Raw genomic sequence first — 24,222 nt, 5'->3', positions numbered from 1 at the left:
ACGATAATTATAGTAATAGTTCGGGGGTGGAGGACACGGACTAGGAGTAATTGTATCAAAGATTTTGAGTCGTGGAGCTAGAAGTACATTAGGATGTTGAATTTGACGAGGTTATCCAACATAGATAAGAGTACCCATTGAATTCGGATATATCTTCTTGATTAGATAGCTGTTTTTTTTTTTTTTTTTTGGGCGGGCATAAGACTGATTCATCCTTATCTTACTCATTCCTACGAGTATATATATGGATGGATAGACACATTGATAGATAGAACATAATAACAATCGGGAATGAGTACAGTAATATTTTGGTTACATTAGCAGGCAGACGATGGGTTCTTCGAATTATGTTGGTTTTGCTCTGTTTCTTTCGGTCATTGCTTTGATTAGTCCTCTGTTTTACGCCGTGGAAGTCTCCCACGATGGTCGGGCCATTACCATAGATGGCGAACGCAGAATCTTGCTCTCTGGTTCCATTCACTATCCCCGAAGCACTCCAGAGGTAAATTAACCCCCCTCATTATCTCCCCTTAATTGTTTTTGCATGGAGTCTTTTTATTTTTCTCGACGAAAGTCGGCGTCTTGTGGATTGGATTGTCTAACTTGTTTTAGTGTTAATTGATTGATGATGGTTAGATGTGGCCTGATCTGATCAAAAAAGCAAAGGAAGGTGGGCTCGATGCAATCGAGACGTATGTATTCTGGAATGCCCATGAGCCAGTTCGTCGTCGATACGATTTCAGTGGGAACAATGATCTCATAAGATTTCTCAAAACCATTCAATCTGAAGGTCTCTACGCTGTTCTCCGGATTGGACCTTATGTTTGTGCTGAATGGAATTACGGGTAAGCTTTTTCTTTTTCTACAACTCTGTAAATTTATTTCGTTACGACTCAAATTTTACTTTCATGACTTGATGACCGTAATTTTTTCCTAATTTCTATCAGTGGATTTCCTTTATGGTTGCACAATATGCCTGGCATTGAGCTTCGGACGGCGAACGATGTTTTCATGGTAATCACAATTACGTACTTCCTAACTCCAAGTTTCAAATATTCATGACGGATATACTTTTTATTGACATGTTTTATATTTTTTTTCCGTGTAGAATGAGATGCAAAATTTCACGACCTTGATCGTAGATATGGTTAAACAAGAGAAACTTTTTGCATCACAAGGAGGGAACATTATTCTAGCTCAGGTTTCTATGAAAAATTCTTTTTCTTTACTAGCTCGGTGTTATATATGTTTCTTCGTTTTCATGTACGTACTTGTAATAAAATCTTAATTTTCATCATAATATAACAGATTGAGAATGAATATGGCAATGTCATGGCATCGTACGGAGCTGCCGGAAAAGCATACGTAGATTGGTGTGCGAACATGGCCGAAACGTTAGACGTCGGAGTTCCGTGGATTATGTGCCAACAAGATGATGCACCCCAGCCAATGGTACGTACATTACCACAATTCGTAAATTACCTTGACATTCAATTAAGTTTATTTATGTATCCTGTAATTTCTTTTATTTGTTTTAAACAGATAAATACGTGCAATGGATTTTATTGTGATTCATTCACACCAAACAATCCCAACAGCCCTAAGATGTGGACTGAAAATTGGACTGGATGGTTAGTTCAAATTTTTTATTTATTTATTTTTATGCTGGGTATGTGGAGTATTATTACTTTTCTGATTCGAGAATTGTGGGGAATTAAACTTCTTGTTTCACAATCTTGTTTTAGGTTTAAGAATTGGGGTGGTAAAGATCCACATAGGGCTGCAGAGGATGTTGCTTATGCTGTTGCACGTTTTTTCCAGAGGGGGGGCACTTTCCAAAATTACTACATGGTTTGTATTTCGTCTTAATTAATACTCCAATACTATTGTAATTACAGTTTTTTTTTTCTTCTATTTAGTAGATATCCATAATTAATTGAGTTTTCACTACTACTCCAGTACCATGGTGGGACTAATTTTGGGAGAACGGCGGGCGGTCCATACATTACCACGTCATATGACTATGATGCTCCTATCGACGAATACGGTAATAAGCTACATACATTATTCTTCTAGCATTAGATTAGATTAGATGCTTTATTTATCCAAGGGATTCTGCATGTCTCTATTTCTAGTATATATTTATTTATATTTTCTTGTTTTAGGCAATTTGAATCAACCTAAGTGGGGGCATCTGAAGCAGCTTCATGGTGTGCTGAAATCAATGGAAAGGACACTCACACATGGGAACATTACCAACACTGATCAAGGGAATGGCGTTTCGGTGAGTCGTAAATTCATTTATAAAAATTGGGGTTTTACACAACAGAATAGAATAAAATATTACTCTCCCGTTACAATTTTTTTATTTCTTAAAATAATATAGGTTACGATCTATGCCACTAATGAAACATCAAGTTGCTTCATTGGTAATACAAACACAACCGGTGATGCCATCGTCACATTCCAAGAAAGCGAATATAGCGTACCTGCTTGGTCTGTCAGCATTCTCCCTGACTGCAAAAATGAAGCATATAACACAGCGAAGGTATAGAAAATAACTCAACTCAAGCATGATTTTTATGTTGTTGTTTACTTTGGAATTCTGAGTAAAATTGAACTTAAATCTTTTTTCTTATAGTTGAATACGCAAACAAATGTCATGGTAAAAAGGGAAAACCAAGCAGAAAGTGAACCAGTTGCTCTGCGTTGGACATGGAGGCCTGAGACCACTAATGACACTGTTCAACTTGGAAAAGGTCACGTGGCAGCAAGTCATTTGGTCGATCAAAAAGTAATTGACGACATTTCGGATTACCTATGGTATATGACAAGGTAATTATAGCCCTTAATTTTGTCATACATTTTTTTGGCAGTAACTTTTATATTTTATATTTCTAACTTATTAAGTTTATATCTTGCTGATTAATAGCGTGAATATCAAAGAAGATGACCCACTTTGGAGTGACGATATGTCAATTAGAGTGAATGGCACTGGTCATATGCTTCACGCTTACCTCAATGGAGAATACATAGGTAAATTATCCTGTCAATGGATTTAGATTACTCGTTACAGGTTTCTGTACTTATTTTGTTGTGTCGAACTTAATTCCATGGTAGGTTCTCATTGGGCGACATATGGAATTTTCAACTACGTTTTCGAGAAGAAAGTGAAGTTGAATCCTGGAAAAAACCAAATCACATTGCTAAGTGCTACTGTTGGATTCCAGGTAAATTTTTTACAATTCATGTCTTGGTTTGGAAGAATTTTGTAAATCGTTCTTTTATGGATTTTTTTTTCTTTCTATTTTTGAGCAGAACTATGGTCCAAAATTCGACATGATAGAATCTGGATTACCCGGTCCTGTTGAGTTAATTGGGAGAAAGGGTGATGAGAGCGTTATTAAGGATTTGTCATCGCATAAATGGACATACGAGGTTGGGTTGCATGGTCTTGACAACAAGGTGTACAGTTTAGATTCGCGATATGCGTCAAAATGGCAAGCAGAGAATCTCCCGATCAACAGGATGATGACATGGTACAAGGTAATTCAATTACAGAGTTCGCATGACTAATGTTTCTGTTGATTAGGAAATGGAAATGACTCTATATGTTTTTCCTTTTTTATCAGACGACATTCAAAGCTCCATTGGGTACAGATCCAGTGGCATTGGATTTGCAAGGCATGGGAAAAGGTGAAGCTTGGGTCAATGGCCAGAGTATCGGCCGATATTGGCCAAGTTACTTGGCTGAAGAAGATGGCTGTAGTACCGAGCCTTGTGATTATCGCGGTGAATACGGCAGTAGCAAATGTGTTTCGAACTGTGGGCAACCTACACAAAGATGGTGAGAGAAAAATTCCGTTCTACGTAATTGTTTTCATGGTTAATAACTCTTCTTGAGATTATGTACAATGCCTAATTAATTTTAATTTTGATGCTTAGGTACCATGTCCCTCGTTCTTTTATGACCAACGACGTGAATACATTGGTAGTTTTCGAAGAATTAGGAGGCAACCCATCGCTTGTTAACTTCCAAACTGTCGCGGCCGGGACTATTTGTGGAAATGCCTATGAGAACGAAGATATGGAATTGTCATGCCAAGGTCGCCCCATTTCTGCTATTAGTTTTGCAAGTTTTGGTGACCCGCAAGGATCTTGTGGTTCATTCTATAAAGGCAGTTGTGAAGGAGGGAACGGCGCTTTGGACATTGTGCGAAAGGTAATTACTTGTTTGCTGTCTGTTTCGTTATTACTACTAACTGAGTAAAGTTGAAAGTGTAGTTTGTAATCTGTTTGTTGTTTTCGGGTTTTTTTGTGTGTCTGTTTGCAGGCATGTGTTGGGAAGGAGAACTGTTCAATTCAAGCCTCCGAGGATGTTTTTGGGTCCACAAATTGCAGCAGTACGGCTAAGAGGCTCGCGGTGGAGGCTATTTGTTGATTTTTGTTACGAGATAATTAGTAGTAGTGCTTAGTGAATACTACTAGTTTGATAGGGATACCGAGGATTTTGGTTTTTCATAATTTGGAAACTGGTGATGATTTTTTTTAGTTCCTTGACAGTTGGAAACTGGGATTTCTTATCTCAAAATATTTCTCATTTTTTAACTCGTTAATCTTTGAAATGCATGTCCTGAGTAGCATGGGCTTGGTTCCTGGCTAGCATGATCCCAGTCATGTCCTGAAAACATAAAAAATGGATGCCAGAAAATTGCCATTTCAGCTTTATAGTAACCGACCAGTAGTTCAAAACATTAGTATTAACCTAGAGCTAAGACGAATTCGATGTTAGCATACACATGCAGTTTAAGAGGACCAATTCAAAAACCAGTTATATGGTGAGAAGGTTAGGTTTCAAAGTAAAAGATGCATTTTGCTTTTCTGTTTTTTGGTGCAAGCAATGTTCACCCGATATTAGGTTATGTTCAGAGCTTAATTTAATACTAGTCCTCCTTCTGTTCCATTCATCTTTGTACTCAACGGGATACCATGTCATTTTTTTATCTCAAAATATATTAGTCTTCGAAATAAATATTCGAGTTTTTAGCACTAGTCAAAAGATTTCAATAAGACTTTTTTGAATGATGCACGATAGTACAAAACTATTCTTAAAATTAGTTTATTTTTTGGTGTCAAAATGGCACAATTTTTCATAACAAACAAACAAAATGGGATGAAGGGTGGTAGAAAGAGACTCGGGGACCTATAGTGAGCTCCCTCTAGTGCATGGTGCACCCTGTAGTGTAGCATCCAACCTTCCGTTTTGACTATCGATGATTCTGATTTGCTAAAGTACTCTTACCGGTCAAAGTTAAGTTGAAAGAGTTACTCTCCGTTCCAAATTGAAAATCCATTATTTCATTTTGGGTTGTTCCAAAATGATGGTTCTTTGTCCAAAAATAGAAGAAAAAATTTGGTGATTTTCCAAAAGTGTGCCTCACATGTGAATATAACTGTTATAAATTAAGTAGGTAAAATATAGGGGTAGTGGTAGAAATGATAGGCATTGTAGGTGTAATTATTGCATGTCACCTTAAATAGTTAGAATCCCAAAAAAACCTCTCAATTGAAACAAAGTGAGTAACAAATATATAGTAGATTGCCCCCCCCTCCCCCAAATCTATTTTAATTTTCTAATTCTTTATTTGTTCACTTACTTTATTTATTTACTTAATTTTTTATCTTTATTTATTTAAGCACCACTCTTTAATTTTAATTTGGTTAACTCAAATTATATTTTCAATTAAAATTGAATTTATATTTAATAAATTTATATTATTTTAATTAGTTAATTAATTTGTCTTAACAATAAATAATAAAAATAACTTCTAATCAACAAAAATAAATTTAAACAAAATTTTATTTTATTCTAATTGAGTATATATTGTCAATACATGAAAATACATACAAACACAAATTCTAAACAATATTTTCTCCAAATTCTGCTCCAGCGCGCTTGTACCCATTACTTCGTACCAGAATTGCATACATGTTCCATAACTAGCAGTCCATCTGCATACTCCTACCACCATGTTGGGATGGGTGGTACAAGGTAATGAGGTTCTAAGAAAACTTGCACAAAGTGATGGTCAACACGGGCAATAGCAATTTCTCGACGGTCTTCGACTGGAACTATAGGGGACCTCAATGGCAAGTGAGTAAAACAACCGAAAGCATTCGCCTCAAATGTATGCAGTACAAGATTGTACCTTGTTGCGATGACAACTCCCAAATCATAGACTCCATCCAATGTGCCATTGGTGCCCTATGCTCGAAGTAATCCAATAAGTGTAGTAGATGATTTGCCCAATCATGTGCTGGATAAATCACACTGTATAGATCATAATTTTGTCGAATTTCTTCAATAAGCTCCTCTCGTACTTGATTCCAATCATTCTTACTATACCCAATTTGTGTAGCTATCGCCCTGAATCCACAATGTGAGAAATATAACGTTGATAAGCCTGAGGTAATCGCTGAATGTAGCGATCAGGGATGGGTGGAACTGGAGATTGTGAATGGGTTGGTTGAGTGTTGCGAACCCCCGACTCCCTCCCATGTCTCCCTCTCCCTCTCACTCGCGATGTTGTAGTCCTTGATCCTGAAATGGATGCTTCTAAAAAAGAAGGTATGCGACGTGTATTTTGCCCATCTCTAACTGCAAGTTGACCTCTATGCTCTATGTTGTACGATAGAGGTCGAACTGTGCTATAAGATGGATATGCCATATCGATAAACCTGTCTATGATATGCTTTCACATAAATGGATCCATCTTGTGTAAGACAACCTAGTCCAATGAGCGTGGATACTCCATAGTGGAATTGGAGTGAAAATGGAACGATAATATGCAAGATCGTACATGCATGGCAATCCGTGTGTGATTTTGATCGTACAGTTGCAATAACCGGCGATGTGGGGGGATACTTCTAAAGCGCTTTCTAGCTGAACGTGTATGAACTCCATTGCTTCTAATGAAATGCGACACCTTACTTGATCAAAATGTAGTCACATACTTGTTTGTAGCGTGGAATGTTCATAGATTTCTCGAACAACTTCTTAATTTTTTTGAACTGATTTTTCAACATTTTTTATATTTTATCAAAAGATATTTGTAGCGATGACATGGTATCACCTAAATATAGTTTTAGCCTCGCATGTGCAGACTCTGCCCTGTAATAGAATAATGCATTGTGTTTAAATAGGAAAGTATCAAAAAGTATTCCTTAGTGTAGTAGAGAAATGCACAAAATTGAAATAGTAAAGTTATAAAGTGATTATACGTTTGAATTGAATTGCTTCTGAGGTGAATACGTGTATCTGTCCATGCTAAAACAAATCGCTCTTTATATGACCTTAACCATGTTTCCCTCAGGTAAGTTATGACAGTCGAGAATTGGCTAAACTCGTCGCACATGGCTTGCCATTTCCGTTGGAAAGACGACTGTGTAGATGAATTGATAAGTGAGTGCCATGACACAAAAAAACGCCTCCATTTCGGACCAAGCACACGGCTGCAGTTCTTCATGACGCATTGATTTATGTGTCAAATACACAAAATGTGACGTGTTGTGGGAAAACATACTTCAATGGCGTTCATAAGCACTAAATTCCGATCTGAAACAAACACCAATGGCAACGATGCCCCCTTTTGAAGCATCCAATTTTTTAAGGAATTCAATGTCCATGTCAGTTGCTCTTCTCTCTCATTACTAAGATATGCGAACATAAGCGAGTAAGTTCGCCATGTAGATGTGATACCCACAAGCTCTAATAATGGTTTCAGATACTCATTGGTCTTGTACATGGCATCAATGATCAATATAGACGGAAAGTTGGCAGATAGTTCTAGGCTTATAGGATGAACCCAAACAATATCTGTGATTTCATTGGTATCTGGATTTGTAAGAAATTTATGGAGGTATTCTTTCTTAAGTAATTGACGTATGACATACTGAATAGAAGTTAGACCGTCCACTTTGGCTTCTTTGTTTGTAAAAATTGCGTAATAAACGTTCTTGATTCTCTTAATGTTTGACGGGTCTTTTTCCTTCAAAATATTAAAAATTTCACAAGGCGCGGTGTTGTTAGCCATGTCGACCAAAAATTATTTCTTCATTGGTTTTAACCTTGACGGGTACTCGTAGCCCTCAATGCTATTTCATGGTTATGGAAACCACAAGAAACCTTTAAACCACACATGACACCGTATGGAGGTTTGGTATACCTCGCAGTCGAAATGGGCAATCGCATTTTTTAGTCCCAATATTTCTTTGCAAGGATTGCCCTTTCAACCAGATACTGTGGTGGTTCGTACTTTCCTCTTCTTTCACAACCAATAATACACCTCGGCAGCTTGCCACCTTTTAACTTAGCAAAATTTATAATAACCACAACAATACCATATTTTAGACCAACCTTCGTGCCCAAGCTAACATATCTTCTCTATTTTCACATCTATATAAAAAAAATGAATATGTATAAGTACAACATTAACCAATCTTAACATATTTTCTCTACTTTTAAAATAAATAATGAATATACAAAACAACAACAGTAATAACTAACCTGGTAAGTGGTAAATTCGGGTGTATAATCGTGACTATTGTGGGAGATGTTCTCCCCATTACAAACATCATCCTCAACTGACCAACTATCTGAAAATGAAAAGTTGTAGTCATCCATAATGTTATTCTATGAATTACTAAAATATATGTTGAGGAAGTATTGAGATTCTTGTATGAAGGAAACCAGAATGAGTGGTATGAAGAAAATAATGTTCTTGTATAAATAGTTACAATTTAAGATAAGAATGTAAGAATAAAATCTGAATGAGTGGTTATAATTGAAGATAAAAAGATGAGAAGAGAATCTGAATGAGTGGTTATAATTGAAGATAAGAATGTAAGAAGAAAAAAATCTGAATGAGTTGTTATAATTGAAGAACAAAAAGTAAGAAGAAAATCTAAACAAAATATTATAAATAAAATAAAAGATTTAAGAAATTAAATAAAAGAGGAATTTAGTTAAATAAATATTATTAAATAAATAAGAAAGAAAAAAGATATAAAGTTTATTAAATAAATAAATGAGAAAAAAATATAAATAAAAGATAAAACAATTTAGAAACTAAATAAATAAAATATTACTTTAGGGGGAGTGGGGTGGTTGTGTGTGTTAAAACAGGAAAGGAGGGGGTGGGGTCGGGAGCCAAAAACACCTCACAATATTTATCTGAACCATTAATTTGATTGTTGAGATGACTCTGTACTAGAGAGAGCTCATTACATACTCCCTAGATGACTCTGCACTAGGAGGGGGTGCGGTCGGGGGGAAAAAGCACCTCACAATATTTATCTGAACTATTGATTTGATTGTTAAGATGACTCAGCACTTGAGAGAGCTCCGTACGGGGTGTTCCGGTTTCGTAAAAAAATAGTTTTTAGAAAAAAAAAAAAAGTAATTTCAAATTCAAATATAATGAAAATGAAAAATATTTTTTCAATTTTTTTGCACCATTTAAAAGATCTTAATGAGATCTATCAAATAAGATCCATATTGATAGAAAAATTATTTGCGTAAACACATAATTTTTGAGCTTGAAATTACCTTCTTTTTTTCAAAAAATATTTTTTTTTTTCAAAAGTGGAATACCCCCACATGCGGCTATTCTTTTGATGGGGGTGGGCCGTGGTCCACCTAACTATATTACCCACAGATAATTAATCAGGTTTATGTCCTTAGCCACCACACATTACCTACTGAAAATTCTGAAACCGCTGCTTCTGATCAAAGAGAGAATGAGAGTGGTTATAGAATCCCCAAATGGGAATATCACGTGCCCCATGTGCTTTTTCTGTCAAATCCTTCTAGAGACAATTTCTCTCGCTTGCTCTTTTATGCAATTTCTTTTGTTCTTTTCATTCAATTATTTGCTGTTTCCGGTTCTTTTAATCAGGAGTGGCTTAGCTTTTGCGTGTTTACTATGAACTTTGCTTGATTAATGCATTCTTAAACCAACGCGATCGCATCAGTCAGTCAAATTCCACAGGCCGTTTAGCTGTTTTATAAATAACCAAACAAACATTGGAAACTCCTTGTTAAATTTTTAACTTAAAAAACCATGTGTTTGTTGTAACAAGTTAATTGTATGTATTAATAATTACTATAAAGATTATGATAAAGTTGTCGATCTCAAAAGGGAAAGCAGCATGCTTTGTGGATTAATATTATATACTCCCTCCGTCCCACTTTGTTCCGTTTGTTTCCTTTTTGGAATATCCCAAAATATTGTCTATATCTCACAATCTATAATGTTTTTTATGATTTTGAAAACTTTGTTTAATAAAATAAATTGAGATCTATCAAACAAGATCCATATTGAATATATTTATATATATATATATATATATATTTATATATATATATATATAGAGAGAGAGAGAGAGAGAGAGAGTCCGTTTCTAGTGAGGGATCCTGCACGGGCCTACCGTGCGGGGCTCCCCTTTCCTGATCAAATTGCGAGGATCCGAGCCACTTAAAGTGATCAGAACGTGATTTTAAGGGTACCCTCGAGAAATCAGCAAAAAAAATGATTTGGAAGGACTTGATCCGAATAGTTTTTTATTGAACGGTTCGGTAAAAAACTGCTCAGATCAAGCCCTTCCCGATCATTTTTTTTGCTGATTCCTCACGAGTACTCTTAAAATCACGTTCTGAACATATTGAGCGGCTCGGATATCACAATTCAATCGGGAAAGGGGAGTCCCGCACGATAAGCCCTGCTGGATCCCTCACTGGAAAATCCCTATATATATATATATATATATATATATATATATATATATATATATATATAGCTAGGGAGTCAGCATCATTTTTGTGTGTGTATGTATGTGTTTAAAGGGTTCACTCTACCTCTCCCTAGTCAGCAATTGCCTAGGTGAGTTTGGTAGGTGAAATTATTCTCTTGCCCTCCCTAAAAAAAAAGCATCATCTTTGGAGTCTGGACATCATTATTTTTTTCCTAAAGGAGAATAGTACTTTTTTTACAAGTATATTGTTGGGCAAAGTCTATTTTGACTCCCTATAGTTATCACTATGTGCGGATATCCCTCTTATGGTTACAAATTAACCACATGACCTACCTGTGATTTTGAAAATGTGTGGATAAACTACCTGCCGTCATATTTTTCATCCATATTAACGGACACAACATTAAAAAATCAATATACCATCATCATGTCACTTGATTCTTCTTATTTTTTAAATCTAACCACACCATCTCCTATATTAAAAATTGAATTCAAATTGTTGATATTGTAAATTTTGACGAGTACTACATATTTGCCAAAATTCAAGTCAATCAAAAAATGAAAAGCTCATGGTCGAATCAATTTTGTTATAAAATTAAAATTTCAAATTTGAATTTACTAAAAATTAGATTACTGAGTTATTGATACCTGATCGAGATGATTTTTTTATAGAGATACTCTATTCTTTATTTAATACATAATGAACGACTTAGATTACATTCTAGAGGCGTTTGAGATACACTTCTGTTAATATGGATGGAAAACATGAAGGTAAGGGGTCTATTCGCACATTTTGAAAACCACAAGTAGGTTATGTGGTGAATTTTGAACCATGATGGGGGTATCCACACATGACGATAACGACATGGATGAAAGTGGACTTTGCACTATATTGTTTCATGTGTTAATCTAACTATTTATCATTGCACGTGGGTGGTGCATATTGCTTCGACGTCAGATTTGTATAAGAAGTTTGTCTCAACAATAGTAAAAACTATAACGTTCGACCTAATTACTCTCTCCGTCCCATTTTAATTGTCCATTTTTGTTTTTAGTGTCGTTTTTTCAACGTTTATATCTCTCAATCTACAATGTTTTTCATAATTTTGAAAACTTTGTATTATAGATCTAATAAAAAACTATCAAATAAGATCCATATTGCATATTTTTAAAGATTCATATTGGAAGATATAAGCGTTAAAAGAACGGCACGAAAAACAAAAATAGACAACCAAAATGGGATAGATGGAGTATTAACAATATGAGTACTAAGAGCATCTCCATTCGGCTCTATCTTTTCACTTGTTTTGCATAGCTAACAAGAATGAATTTTATGGTTGGTTGCTCTATTAGACAGTACTTTAGTCACTTCATTAGGTATAAAAATACTGCCTCAATTCTAGGACCATAGTTATTTCCTACTACTCATATATGCGCATGCACACACATAGGGGCAGTGGCGGCTCCAGAAATTTATGATAGGGTGTTCAGAATTTACCTTAATTTTACCATTTGATTTATTAACCAATAATATATGTACAGAATCTCATATAGTTGTATAAATGGTACGGTAAAAAAACATGACCTCTTTTCTAAGAAAGAAAAAAAAAGAACTACGAGGCAAAATAAGAACTTAAAAATATATACTATTTTTTTTAACAAAATATTATTTTTTTTGAAAGTTGTTGTATTTTATAATAGACAGTGTTTCGAGACTCGAAGGGGTAAAATTTTACAGTTGTCCTAAATGAGTTTTCATATTTTGTGCCAACGTTTAACTAGCATATTAATCTACTAAAACCTTTTTGAACGAAATTGTAGCGAATACGTTGGGGTTGACCTTCTCGAAAATATGTTATTCTCTAGAATAACATGATGAGATTTTCTATCGTAATCTTAAATTCGAATGAATATTATTCAAGTTAACGGGATTTGCAATGTAGTTGATTTTTTTTAAAGCTTTGTCCATAATTTTATAAGCTAGCTAGATAAAAAAAAATAGTTATTGTCATGAATGCGAAATTAACACATTTAGACCATCGACAAAAAGATGGAGAGAGAACACAGAGTATAATATTTACACAAATAGATTCTTCTTTTTACTTTCTTTTTATAATTTTTTTATTATGATTATGTGCTTTATTTGAAATAATGTATTAAGTATTCAAATATGAATTATGTGAATTGATGGGCTGTAATTGGGTTGGGATTAAGTGTTCAATTAGTTTTGGGTTAGGTGTTCAATTCTTTTTGTGTTTAATGTTTAAGGCTTTTAGTATTGGGTGTTAATTGACATTTACGTTGGGTGTTCAAAAAAAGCCTAGCCCCATAAATTTTATATGTATTCTAAGCAAAAAAAATTTGTTTGAGTGTTCAGTTGACTATGGAACTCCTAAGGTGGAGCCGTCCTGGGGGGGTGGGTTGTGGTTTGTTCTTTTCACCTTTTGTGTCAGGAATGAAGAAATGATGTACATATACATGCAAGATATTATTTTATTTTTATTTTTGTATAATTTGTACTTTAACTAACAAAATAAACCTTAAACAAATGTACTAATTTTGTCATTCTCTACTTAAGAAACCTGTAAAACATGCAATTTTAGGTCCAACTTTTATAGAGTCAAATTAATGATGTGTTGTAAGACCTTATGGTACATCCCTTGAATACCATGGCATAAATTATTCGTAACGAATGACTATGATCCCTAAAAAACTTAATAAAACTCTTATCATAGTCAGCATTATATATTGCTCTTTCAAGAAATCGTAAAAGAGGTATATATATATATACACACTTCAATTCAAGATCAAAATAACAATTATTCCACTAAATGAAGCAAAGAATCCACAAAAATTACAAAGACGAAATACATTTGTTTGTCCCACGTCTGGTTGACAATTGAACTTTATTTTGTACCTCCATGAAAAGTCAAATACCCGAGTGTTGTATATATATATATATATATATATATATATATATGTAATAAAAAAGAAAAGAGGATAGACCATTAAAAAAACTGGTCAATCCATGCTCTCCTAGCTTCTCGAAGATTTTGTCCTATGATGATGTATGAAAGAATGTCAGCTATCCAAACAACTAAAAAATTTCAAGAATCCCTGACAGACAGGCACCATCGAATTTTAACCTATTGGCCAACTTTCTTTCTTTTTTTTTTCTTTTTTTTTAAATTAGAAGTTCCAAAGGTACGATGAATTTTGTGAGAAATTGGCATCACAATTATTTTCTTCACCACCGTAATCCACATTAGGAGGCATTGGCGGCACGAAAAAGTCAGTGGAGAAATCATCATAATCCGGGTAAATATCAAACGACGTCCCGGGTACAGTAACATTCTCGGCGCTGCCCATGGTCGAAAATAGATCCAGAAACGACCCGTCAAGCGGCGTTTCCGTTTCGTTGCCCATCTGGGCCACCCCATCCGAAACCGACGGCGATGGAGACTCCACGTGTATTTCGGACGATGACGATGATGATGACGTGGACAGCGAGCGATCCGTGCCCCTGCTCTGGGAGGGACCGGAATTCGCGTACCGGGCGGCTTCGGCTTGGATTTCGGAAGGTGTGAGGGACCTCCCGCCGGAAATCTGGGGCGGGTTGTCGGGGAAGTTGAAGCTGGCGGAGGGGCCGCGGAGGCAGAAGAGGGCGGCGTCGAAGGCCCTGGCGGCCTTCTCGGCGGAGTCGTAGGAGCCGAGCCAGATCCGCTGGCGGCAGTTGGGCAGACGGATCTCGGAGACGTACTTGCCCCACTTCCTCTTCCTCACGCCCTTGTACCTCAACTCGTCGCTCGATGATCTCTCGCCCGGCTTCCCTGCAGTCTCCGGCTTCACCATAGTTGCCAAAACAAATTTAAAACTTGTTTCGGATTTTCCAAATTACGTTAAAAAAAATTGTAAACTGGAGTGGAAACGATGAAGCCGTCGCAGATATTTGTTAAGGAGTAGTTAGGATTGGGATTCTTTCGAATTTTTGTGAATGATGGGGGATTTTGGGATTGGCGGCTCTGTTTATATATTGGGAGGGGGAGTGAGTGAGTGAAGAGCTTTTGGGGGAAACAGCGTGGGACCCGGGGTGGGGGGGTCAATTGGGCGTGTTGATTTGAGAGTTTTGAGAAGAAACGGACACTCGGAGAGAGAGAGAGATTAGACTTTGGCGGGTAATAGTGAGAGAGAGAGAGAGAGAGGGATGAGATGGGGAATACGCGGTGGTGTAAGAGCACGTGTGTGTTTTATTCCTCGTGGACAAATGGAAGCGGAGGTCCAGGAAGCAACATTTTACTAGTACAGTGCCCCACAACAAAAGTAAAAAAAGGTATGGGATTGGGGGCCCAACAGAGTCGGATCCCTGATGATGATCAAGCAACTGAAGGAAAGTCTCCGACACACATTTCTTAAAAAAAATTGTACTATATATATTTATTTTATGATTCATTCATAATATTTTAGTGTATTTTGTAATTTTTGTTTTAGAATTTATAATCTTTCCGCAATACGATTCGTAACATTTTTTTTATGATTCATAATATTTTGGTGTATCTCGTAACTTATATATTATTCGTAACTTTTTAGCAATACTGTAACGACCCTGATTTTTGGTAAATAAAAATTTCGTTAAATATTTAAATTTTATTTTAATTACTTGGATTTGCTACTAAAAAATTTCTTTTTAATTTTTATAATCCGTCATAATTAGATTTGAGACTTATAAAATTATATCTTTCACGCCGAGCAATCTAGTTATTTTCTAAAAACAAGTATGCTTATAAAAGCACTTGTATATTTTCCTAACGAGTTAGATAAAATCTTTAAATTATATTTCTTGGCTAGAAATCCTACTTGGCAAGTGGAATTAGCTCCCAACCGATTAGTTGGAGGAACTGGATCACCGATTCACCTAGTTACAATTCCCTAACTCTAGATGAACCTTTTTGACCGTCTTTGAACCTTATGAAACCATCCGAACCCTATTGAGCCATTAGACCATAGGAGTAATCATTTTATTCCTATGTTTAGTCATTTCAAACCCTAATTATGACCAATATTCCTTTACCCCTTGGTCCATAATTATTAGGAGAATTTTTGTCCCTCGGTTAATAGACCTTTGACTTGCCAATAAGCATGACAAGACAAGTCATACAAAGAATCCCATCATTTTGCTTCCATGAGAAGCAAGGCTAGTTTGCCATGCATGCACACCTATATTCTAGTCTTAAAATCCTAGACTTACTTTCCTAGATTTTCTTGGATGTATATAGATACAAGAGAGAGAGAGAGAGAGAGAGAGAGAGAGAGAGAAAGGCCGGATGGAGAGAGTGGGGTGGAGTGTGTGCATGAGTTTTGATTACTTACACAAACAACATTATAGCCTTAAGCCTATTTTTGACCACTTGCCAACCCATTTCTAGTCTTTCAAAGTACAAAGTTAGCCAATGATTTTATTCTTTCTTACAAGCAACCTTCCCATAGACTTGACAAGTCCAAAACCCTTCATGATGACCTAAGATTTGGCCTACAAATGGAAGTGACAAGTCATGGAAGACTTGACATGCTTTCAAGCTTGATTGGACATGACAATGGAGCAAATCCATGGGAGGAAGGAGAGAAGGGGGGGCCGGCCATAGAGGAGGGAGGAGGAGCTCAAGTGTTGGCTATAAATAGCACCCCATGCCTTCCATTCAACTCACACCATCACTTCTTGCTCTCACTTCTCTCTAGAAACCATTTCTGTTTTTCCAGGCAGCCTACTGCCCTTTGAAAATCTCCATTTTTCTCCTGCTTAAAGTAGTTTTTAGAACCAACTCCCTTCGGGAAAATTGTAGAGCACTTCGAAACCTTCAAGTTAGACCCAAGAACCATCCAAATCGGTGAAGAAATGACAAAGATATTGGCATCCGAAGTTCAGTAAAAATCTCGGATTCCTATTTCCAGACAGCATACTGTCTTCTCCTTTCTCACCATTTTTCTTCTGCCTAAAGTAGTTTCTAGGATCAACTTCCTTCACAAAAGTCGTAGAGCACTTCGAGAGCTTCAACTTCGACCCAAGAACGATCGTATTCGGCCAAATATTGACCAAGTTACTGCCATCCAAAATTCGGTCCAGATTTGCAAGTTTCACCGCCGTAGAAAATCTTCCAACTAGCTTATTCGGCCCCGACTAAGTTTCGGATCAAGGTAGATTTTCTCTACTCACTTCCCTAAGTATAAGTAGAGTCCCTAGTCCAATAACTCTACGTATAGTATAGAATCTACGTTAGAAAGTAGCATGTTCTTGATTCAAAGTATCAATATCCTTATCGTTTTCCTTAAGTAGATAAGGTTATCTATTGTTTAGTTTCAAGTAGATAAGGTTATCTATTGTTTAAAATGCATGATTGTCAATAAGTTTATCTCACTAATGGAGGTATGAACATGTTGGATAAATGACTTTGTCTTAAAGAAACATATGTTGTATTGAATTTCTCAAAAAGTAAGATATAACGATTTTCGAAGGATAAGATTTTAACGCTTGATTTGAAGTATTCATATTTTGATCTTTTCGAGCATGCTTAGTAATATTGAGTTGAATGATCTTGCTAGTGTAGTTTCAATAAATGATTTATGCTTATTTTTGTGAAAAGTTCTACCGCGGAGTCTATGCATGAAAACGTGACACGGAAATCGAAAAAGTTAGAAACATAACACCTAGGGTGTGGTTAACGAAAAGGCGTGTTTTGAAAAGGTGAAATGTTTTGGAAACCGCAATGTGGCCGGACATGGTAGCCCATTGTGTGGTGTGTGTTTTGTGTGCCAATGGGAACCCAGTGCGGCGGAACCATTGTGAAGATACTCGGGAGACCGGAACGGCGGAACCAAGGTTGGGTGTGTGGCTTGGTTATCCGCGGTACGGAGCCAGTGCAATCGTGTGCCAATGGGAACCCAGTGCGGCGGAACCATTGTGAGGATACTCGGGAACCCGGAACTGCGGAACCGAGGTTGGGTGTGTTAAAAATGGATTTTGAAAATGTTGATTTGGTGATGAAAAGTGAAAATGGAGACACGGTCTACGATGAGTTGCGTAGGAGAAACACAGAAAAACATGGACACCAACGATAGTTGATTAACGAATGTGGATGTGTCATTGTTAGCTGCGTATATATGTATCATGTGGAAATCGATGTGTTATTATTTCCTGTTGTTTTAAGTTATGGATTAGCGGGTATGGGATTGTCCTGCTGAGCTTTTGTAGCTCACGGTGTTGCCTTTTGGTGACCCTGACATATTATATCGGTGGCGACGCTGGTATAATGTGTCAGATTTTGTAGATGATCAGGGTAAGCAGATCACCATGGAGGCTTTTGGAGCTGAGGAGCTGGCAAGAATGGAGGAGCTGAGGAGCTGTAGTTAGGAACCCTAGAATCACCTTCCATTTGTGTAAATATTGAACTCTTGTGGGAGTTTTGTTGTAATAAGAGCCGGACTCCATTTGATTTTTTTGAATAAAATGTCTCTTTAACGTACCCAAAATTGGGAGCGTTACAAATACGATTCGTAACATTTTTTTTATAATTCATAACATTTTGAGGGCGCATATAATACACACCCAAATAAGAGATCGTATTGTAGTCTTTCCCTCAAACAAAAGTACAGACTATAGAGTAAAGAAAGTGCACAATGTATCCTTGGAAGAGTGAAATTATTCATTAGTTTGGGAGTACCGCCACGTATTCTTGTAGACAAGGACGGAGTTATGTTGAAGCGTGGAGAGCCTTAGCCCCGGCCTTCTGAGCATCTGAATTTTAAGATTTTTATTAGTTGCTGATTTTGTCACTCCCTTTTTTGTTAACATCACTTCCCTGCAAGTGTATCACCAAAAATACACTTACAAGGGAATGATGTTAACAAAAAAAGGGAGTGACAAAATCATTTTCCTTTTTATTTTGTATATATTTGATTTTTAATGTTATTGACAATTATTTGTGTATAGCTACTTATGATCTTAATAATTTTGATTTGATTCGATAAAAAATCAGTTATTTTATATTATCATTTGTCAGTTTCTTTCACAAATAAAAAATGGGTGCTGATAATGCTAAATTTTTTTTTGTTCTTGTCAAAACCTCTTTTGTTCCTACCAAAACTCTAGATGTACCTTGAGTTTCATGACTTAATTGTCCTTCACTATACCACTTGCTTCTCGAAAATGCCCTTTCAAATCCCATAGGATTATTTATGGTTTTTTTTGTTTATCCTTCCCTAAACCCATCAAATATTTTATTGCTCTATACTCTTTAATCACTCCAGGTAAAGAAATAGTATTTTATCCACTACTTGTTCTTTACTTGAATCCCCTCTAATTTTATTAGTATTCTATGAAAGAAATGCAACCTTAGGACCTTAGGATTTGAATTTTTAGGGCTTGAACATAAACCAGCGCTTGTTACTGGGTAAATCCAAGTTTTAATTCCATTCCAACGAATTAGCTACTATGGTCAAAAGCTTTTATGACGTTTGGGCCTCAGACTAGGCACAAAATTATTCTTAGTTTTGTAAGGAATATGATGTCATTCTTTTTGTTCTACTCCATTGTCTTTGTAACAACTTCAAAAATTAATGAAAAAAAAAATTTTCGTTAAAAAAAAAACAAAAAAAGCTTCTGATGACAATGATAAAATTGGGGGAACTACGTATCGATCAGTTTCTATTGAAGACATTAGGAACCTTGCTTCGTTAATTCACTGTTCTTTCTCTTTGGTCCCTAGAAATTGTAATGGGGTTATACCAGTTGTTTAAAGGGAGCTATACCATGATTGGGTTTCTGATCCCCGCGGCCCTCTCTTCCATTTTTTATGCAAGAAGCCATGTTTTTTTTTTTCCCCGTAAGGATGGTTCTCTATGTAGACTTGTTGATTGGGAGCTATACCAGTTGATTGGGTTTCTAATCCCACCGTTTTTTTTCCCTGTAAGAATTTGAAGGGGCATTTTAGTAAAGTAAAATGGTATAGTGGAGGACAATTAAGTCATGAAACTCAAGGTACATCTAGAGTTTTGACATAAACAAAAAGGGTTTTGGCAAGAACAAAAAGGGTTTTGACATTATCAATTCTCATAAAAAATAATCATGTGACAGTTGAAGTAGCCTAAAGAAAAAAACAAAATGATTGATATACTTTAACCGCATTAGGCTAGAATCACTTCAATGTACAAATGTAATTTATTAGAAAGCAAAAATCTTATGATATAATAAGTATATATGTTTGGATAAAAAAATATATGTCTATTATGCCGGGCCCCTTGGGTTCAAAATTCTGACTCCACCACCGTTTGTGGAGTTCATGATCATTAAGTGTATGAACTCCATATGAACGTATGGTTTTAGAGTGATCACTACTGAATAATTACTCTTTGGAGAAGGGGTTGTCACAACTTTACTTAAAAAAAAAAAAAGGGGTCATTCTGAGTCTCTTTTCGCACCCCCCGACACACCCTTTCCCTCCGTACCCCACCACCTTTCCTCCCTTGCCCCTCCTCTTCCCCTCAGTTTTGTCTTCTTTTTTTTTTACTTATACTAGTTTTTTTTTTAACTTTTAAAAGACTTTAATTATTGTTTTGTCTTTTTTTTTTTACTTATGCTAGTTTTTTTTTAACTTTTAAAAGACTTTAATAACTGTTCCTTTTTTTTTTACTTTTACTAGTTTTTTGTTTTACTTTTAAAAGACTTCAATTATTTTTTTAGTTTTTTTTAAACTTTTACTAGTTTTTTTTTGTTTTACTTTTACTAGTTTTTTTGTTTTACTTTTAAAAGGCTTCTTACTATAATTTTAATTAATAAATGAATAATTAAAATATAACTTGTACTAATTTTAATTAATAAATGAATATTAAAATATAACTTGTACTAATTTCGTCGAAGAGTAAAAATAAATGATTGGTTATAGTTGAAGATAAAACGATAAAAGGAAATCTGAATAAGTGGTTAGAAATAAAATAGATAAAAGATATAAATAAATACAAAATTAATAAATTCAACAACATAAAAGAATTATGAAATTAAAAAAAAATTTACTCACGTATATAATACTAGTACTTGTCCATGTCTACGGCACTATGTACGGGCATTTTTGTAATATATTTTTATTTTTTTATGCCAATACCAGAAGCCAAGCAGTAGGTAAAAAAAAACCGATGACATTTTGTAATATATTTGTAAGAGTGTGGGTGTTTTCTTACGAGAGTTGGAGAGCACACATCAGTCATTGGATCAAATGCATCTCAGCATTCTTTCAACTTATGTTTGTGTGGTCCTCACACCCTTGTGTTTTATTAGGTAGATTAAATAATTAAAAAAAACATATAAAGAGTAAAATATATAAATAAAAAGACCTAAATAAATAGATAAATGAATAATTAATTAAATAACGTAAATGGATTAAGAAATTAAACAAAAAAGAAAATTATGTAAAAAAAAAAAATAAGTGTTGCAATTTTGAATTCTTTTGAATCGGTGCGAAGATCTTGTTTTTCTTATCATTTAATCCTAAATGGTCGTAATGAAGTTTTTGTTCTAAGGCCTTTCAATGAGCACCCTAAGAGAGATCTGAAAACTAAATAAAGAGCCTTAGGGTGCTCGTTGAAAGGCCTTAGAGCCAAGAATTCATTATGACCATTGAAGATAAAATGATAAAAAAATAAGATCTTTGCATCGATTCAACCGGATTGTAAATCGAAACACTTAAATAATATTAAATAAATAAAAATGAAAAAAGGAATATAAAGATTATTTAGTAAATAACAGAGAAATATGAGAAAATGGGTTGTTGTATTTCTGGGGGATATTTTCGGGAAGGGGGGAGTGGGGCCGGGGGTGTGTGTGTAGGGGGGGTGCGAGAAGAGAATTCATTCTATTAATAGTCTATTGGAGTATTATTATTATTATTACTGTATTGTTTTGGCAAATGTGAGAAGAAGTTAAGTTAAGAAAATGCGCATGCTCCGATATTAATAGTCTAGTTAATAGTACCTTGACTAATTTGTGAGGATCAATCCCAACATGGTAAAATTCTACTCCCTTTGTTCATTAATGTTAGTCCATTATTCAATTTTGTGATGTTCCATTCGGCCCTTTTCCAAAAGTGAAAACAAAAATTAGATGATTTTTCAAAAATATCCCTCATAAAAGTGAATATAAGTATTGTAAAGTAGGTATAACATAGGGATAATAACAGAAATGATGTCATTAAATATGAATTCAAGTGCACCTATTAAATGTCTCCTTAAAAAGTTAGAATTCCAAAGAAAAACCAACAATACGGAGGGGAGGAAGTATATGAGTTGACTCCACAAGATTTGATATATACTAGTACTATCTCAGAGAGAGCGAATCTCTCTCTCAAAGGCCTTACCCATACCAGATCACCCCTTGAGGTATTTTTAATTTCAAAAGTGGAATTAAATAATACATAATATCCGATCAAAAATGATATTAAACGTGATTGATTAATTTTCTCAATGATGAGACTTAAAAAAATGTAGTCCCGATCATTAAAATACATATCCAGGGACATGACCGTGTAGTGGAGAAGATCCAATTCTTTCAATTCCAAGTCCTTTTTAGCAATTGGAGGTTGGTTTAGGGATTAGTTGTGTTTTCATTAATTTGTCTATATATAGTTGTCTTCTGTTGAGTATTAATTTATTTGATATTTTGAAGCACCAAAAATAAAAAAAATAAACGCACACCTCTAACGTGTTGTGTTAAAGAACTCTACGTTTGAGCAACCAATACGAACTGCAGTGTCAGCTCAATAAACACACTAAAAGATAAGGAAAACATGTATTTCTTTGTACTTTATATACCATTTAATACACATTCACATACTCACTATTGTCAATCCATTAGGCTGATTTTAAAATTTTTTTTTTTTTTGTCAAGCGGAAAATACTAGAATTTTCCTTCCACTCAAAGCCCGTCTACCAATAACCTGGAATTTTATTCTAACCCCAGTCTTGTCATCTTATAGGTCAAACATGATTTTTTGTTCCCACCCTCCACAGAACATACGTGTCAAAGGAGAACATTACTGGCCGGGTACTATGTATACGAGGTTTAATTAATTAATTTGGAGCTAGCTAGAAAGATTCTTTTGATATTTCCCCTTTTTATGGGTTCTGTTTGTATCGGTAAGAATCTCAAAGCGTGTTGCTCATTTTGTTCAAAATATTTAATTTAGGGTCTTAATAAAAAATCAGCTCCATCCGATATTAATAAGGGCGTTTACAAAACGTTCAACTTTGTTTAAGAATTCAGGAACTCCGATCATCTTTGTGGGACCTGAGACGGGTCCAAAATCGAGCGTTCATTGTTTCTGTTAATAAAGTTCCTTCACCTCTTTCGTCTGGTAGATAATAAGAGGGTATTTCCGGTAGAAAAAAAGTCAAGGATCACTTGTTATTGTTGAAAATATATAAGTTGTAGGTGAGATGCAAAACTTATTGCTTAGTGTAAATAACAAATTAGAATGTCGTGAGTTATAGCCAAAAAATTATTAGTGAAAACACCCCATAAATTGAGTAGTGAGAATGATAAAGTAGGTGGCCGGGAAATCGACAAAGAATTGAAGTGTAATTTTCATGTGCAGGATATGAAAGCGAAAATTAAGCGGACACGTGGTGATGAATTAAGTGAAATGAGTTACACACCTTGGCCTTTGGGTGACAGAAGATACGTACTATAGTACTCCTATGGATGGTCAAAGGGGCAAGCCACGGGTGTGAAGGAAGGAAGGAAGGAAGGAAGGCCTTTGACTAGACTGGTTGCCTTGCCCAACTCCGTTAAAAGCATATTCATGGTGGGAGTATTATGAAGACTGATCGAGACATCAATTCAATTACTCCTAAAAACGGAAAAGCATGGATTTCCAAAATTGATCAAACAAACAAACCGCGTCCATCTTTCCTGAATCTCCTGCTCATGTGCTACTAACTTTTCTCTCTCTCTCTCTCTCTCTCTCTCACACACTTCGGTCAATTTAATTGTACCCAAATTAAAAGCTACGTCATGCGTGATCTGTTGCACGTAGTCAAGTCATAGACTCGTAGTACTCAAAATCGATCCACGGCATGCATGAGGTACCTTGTGTCGTCAGCTAATTAATTAATTAATTGACATAATGCTGGTGGGATGTAGAAATTGCTGCGACGGTGGATTTTAAGCAATCAAAAATACCCATTAATAGTACATTCTTTCTTTTTCTTTTTCTTCTTCATTTTTTTTTTTTTTACAAAAGTGAGAGGTACTGCATTAATAAGCCCAACGACACTTACACAACGAAATTCATTACAGATAACTTGGACAAAACCAAACTAATCATCTAATTGATACATAATGAGAAAAAATGAGGCGATTGATATCTATCA

At 35.4% G+C, this 24,222-nt stretch overlaps 2 protein-coding genes across 2 annotated transcripts; one reads left to right on the top strand and one right to left on the bottom strand.

The window, feature by feature from the left end:
• Nucleotides 1-267: 267 nt before the first annotated feature.
• On the top strand, nucleotides 268-4,520 carry LOC131326942 (beta-galactosidase 15-like). Its single transcript, XM_058359860.1, has 17 exons — nucleotides 268-502; nucleotides 637-845; nucleotides 948-1,014; nucleotides 1,109-1,201; nucleotides 1,309-1,452; nucleotides 1,543-1,631; nucleotides 1,746-1,851; nucleotides 1,960-2,047; nucleotides 2,166-2,284; nucleotides 2,387-2,548; nucleotides 2,642-2,835; nucleotides 2,933-3,036; nucleotides 3,121-3,230; nucleotides 3,319-3,546; nucleotides 3,633-3,847; nucleotides 3,946-4,222; nucleotides 4,334-4,520. The coding sequence occupies exons 1-17, from the start codon at nucleotides 332-334 to the stop codon at nucleotides 4,439-4,441; spliced, it is 2,484 nt and encodes an 827-aa protein (XP_058215843.1). The 5' UTR covers nucleotides 268-331; the 3' UTR covers nucleotides 4,442-4,520.
• A 9,092-nt stretch (nucleotides 4,521-13,612) lies between these two features.
• Nucleotides 13,613-14,899, bottom strand: LOC131326947 (ethylene-responsive transcription factor ERF017). Its single transcript, XM_058359867.1, has one exon. The coding sequence runs from the start codon at nucleotides 14,662-14,664 to the stop codon at nucleotides 14,002-14,004; it is 663 nt and encodes a 220-aa protein (XP_058215850.1). The 5' UTR covers nucleotides 14,665-14,899; the 3' UTR covers nucleotides 13,613-14,001.
• Between the last annotated feature and the right edge of the window lie 9,323 nt (nucleotides 14,900-24,222).

The sequence above is a fragment of the Rhododendron vialii genome, chromosome 5a (genome assembly GCF_030253575.1).
Source record: "Rhododendron vialii isolate Sample 1 chromosome 5a, ASM3025357v1".
Taxonomy (NCBI): Eukaryota; Viridiplantae; Streptophyta; class Magnoliopsida; order Ericales; family Ericaceae; genus Rhododendron; species Rhododendron vialii.
The sequence above is the reverse complement of the archived record's forward strand: the minus strand, read 5'-3'. Positions and strand labels throughout refer to the sequence as shown.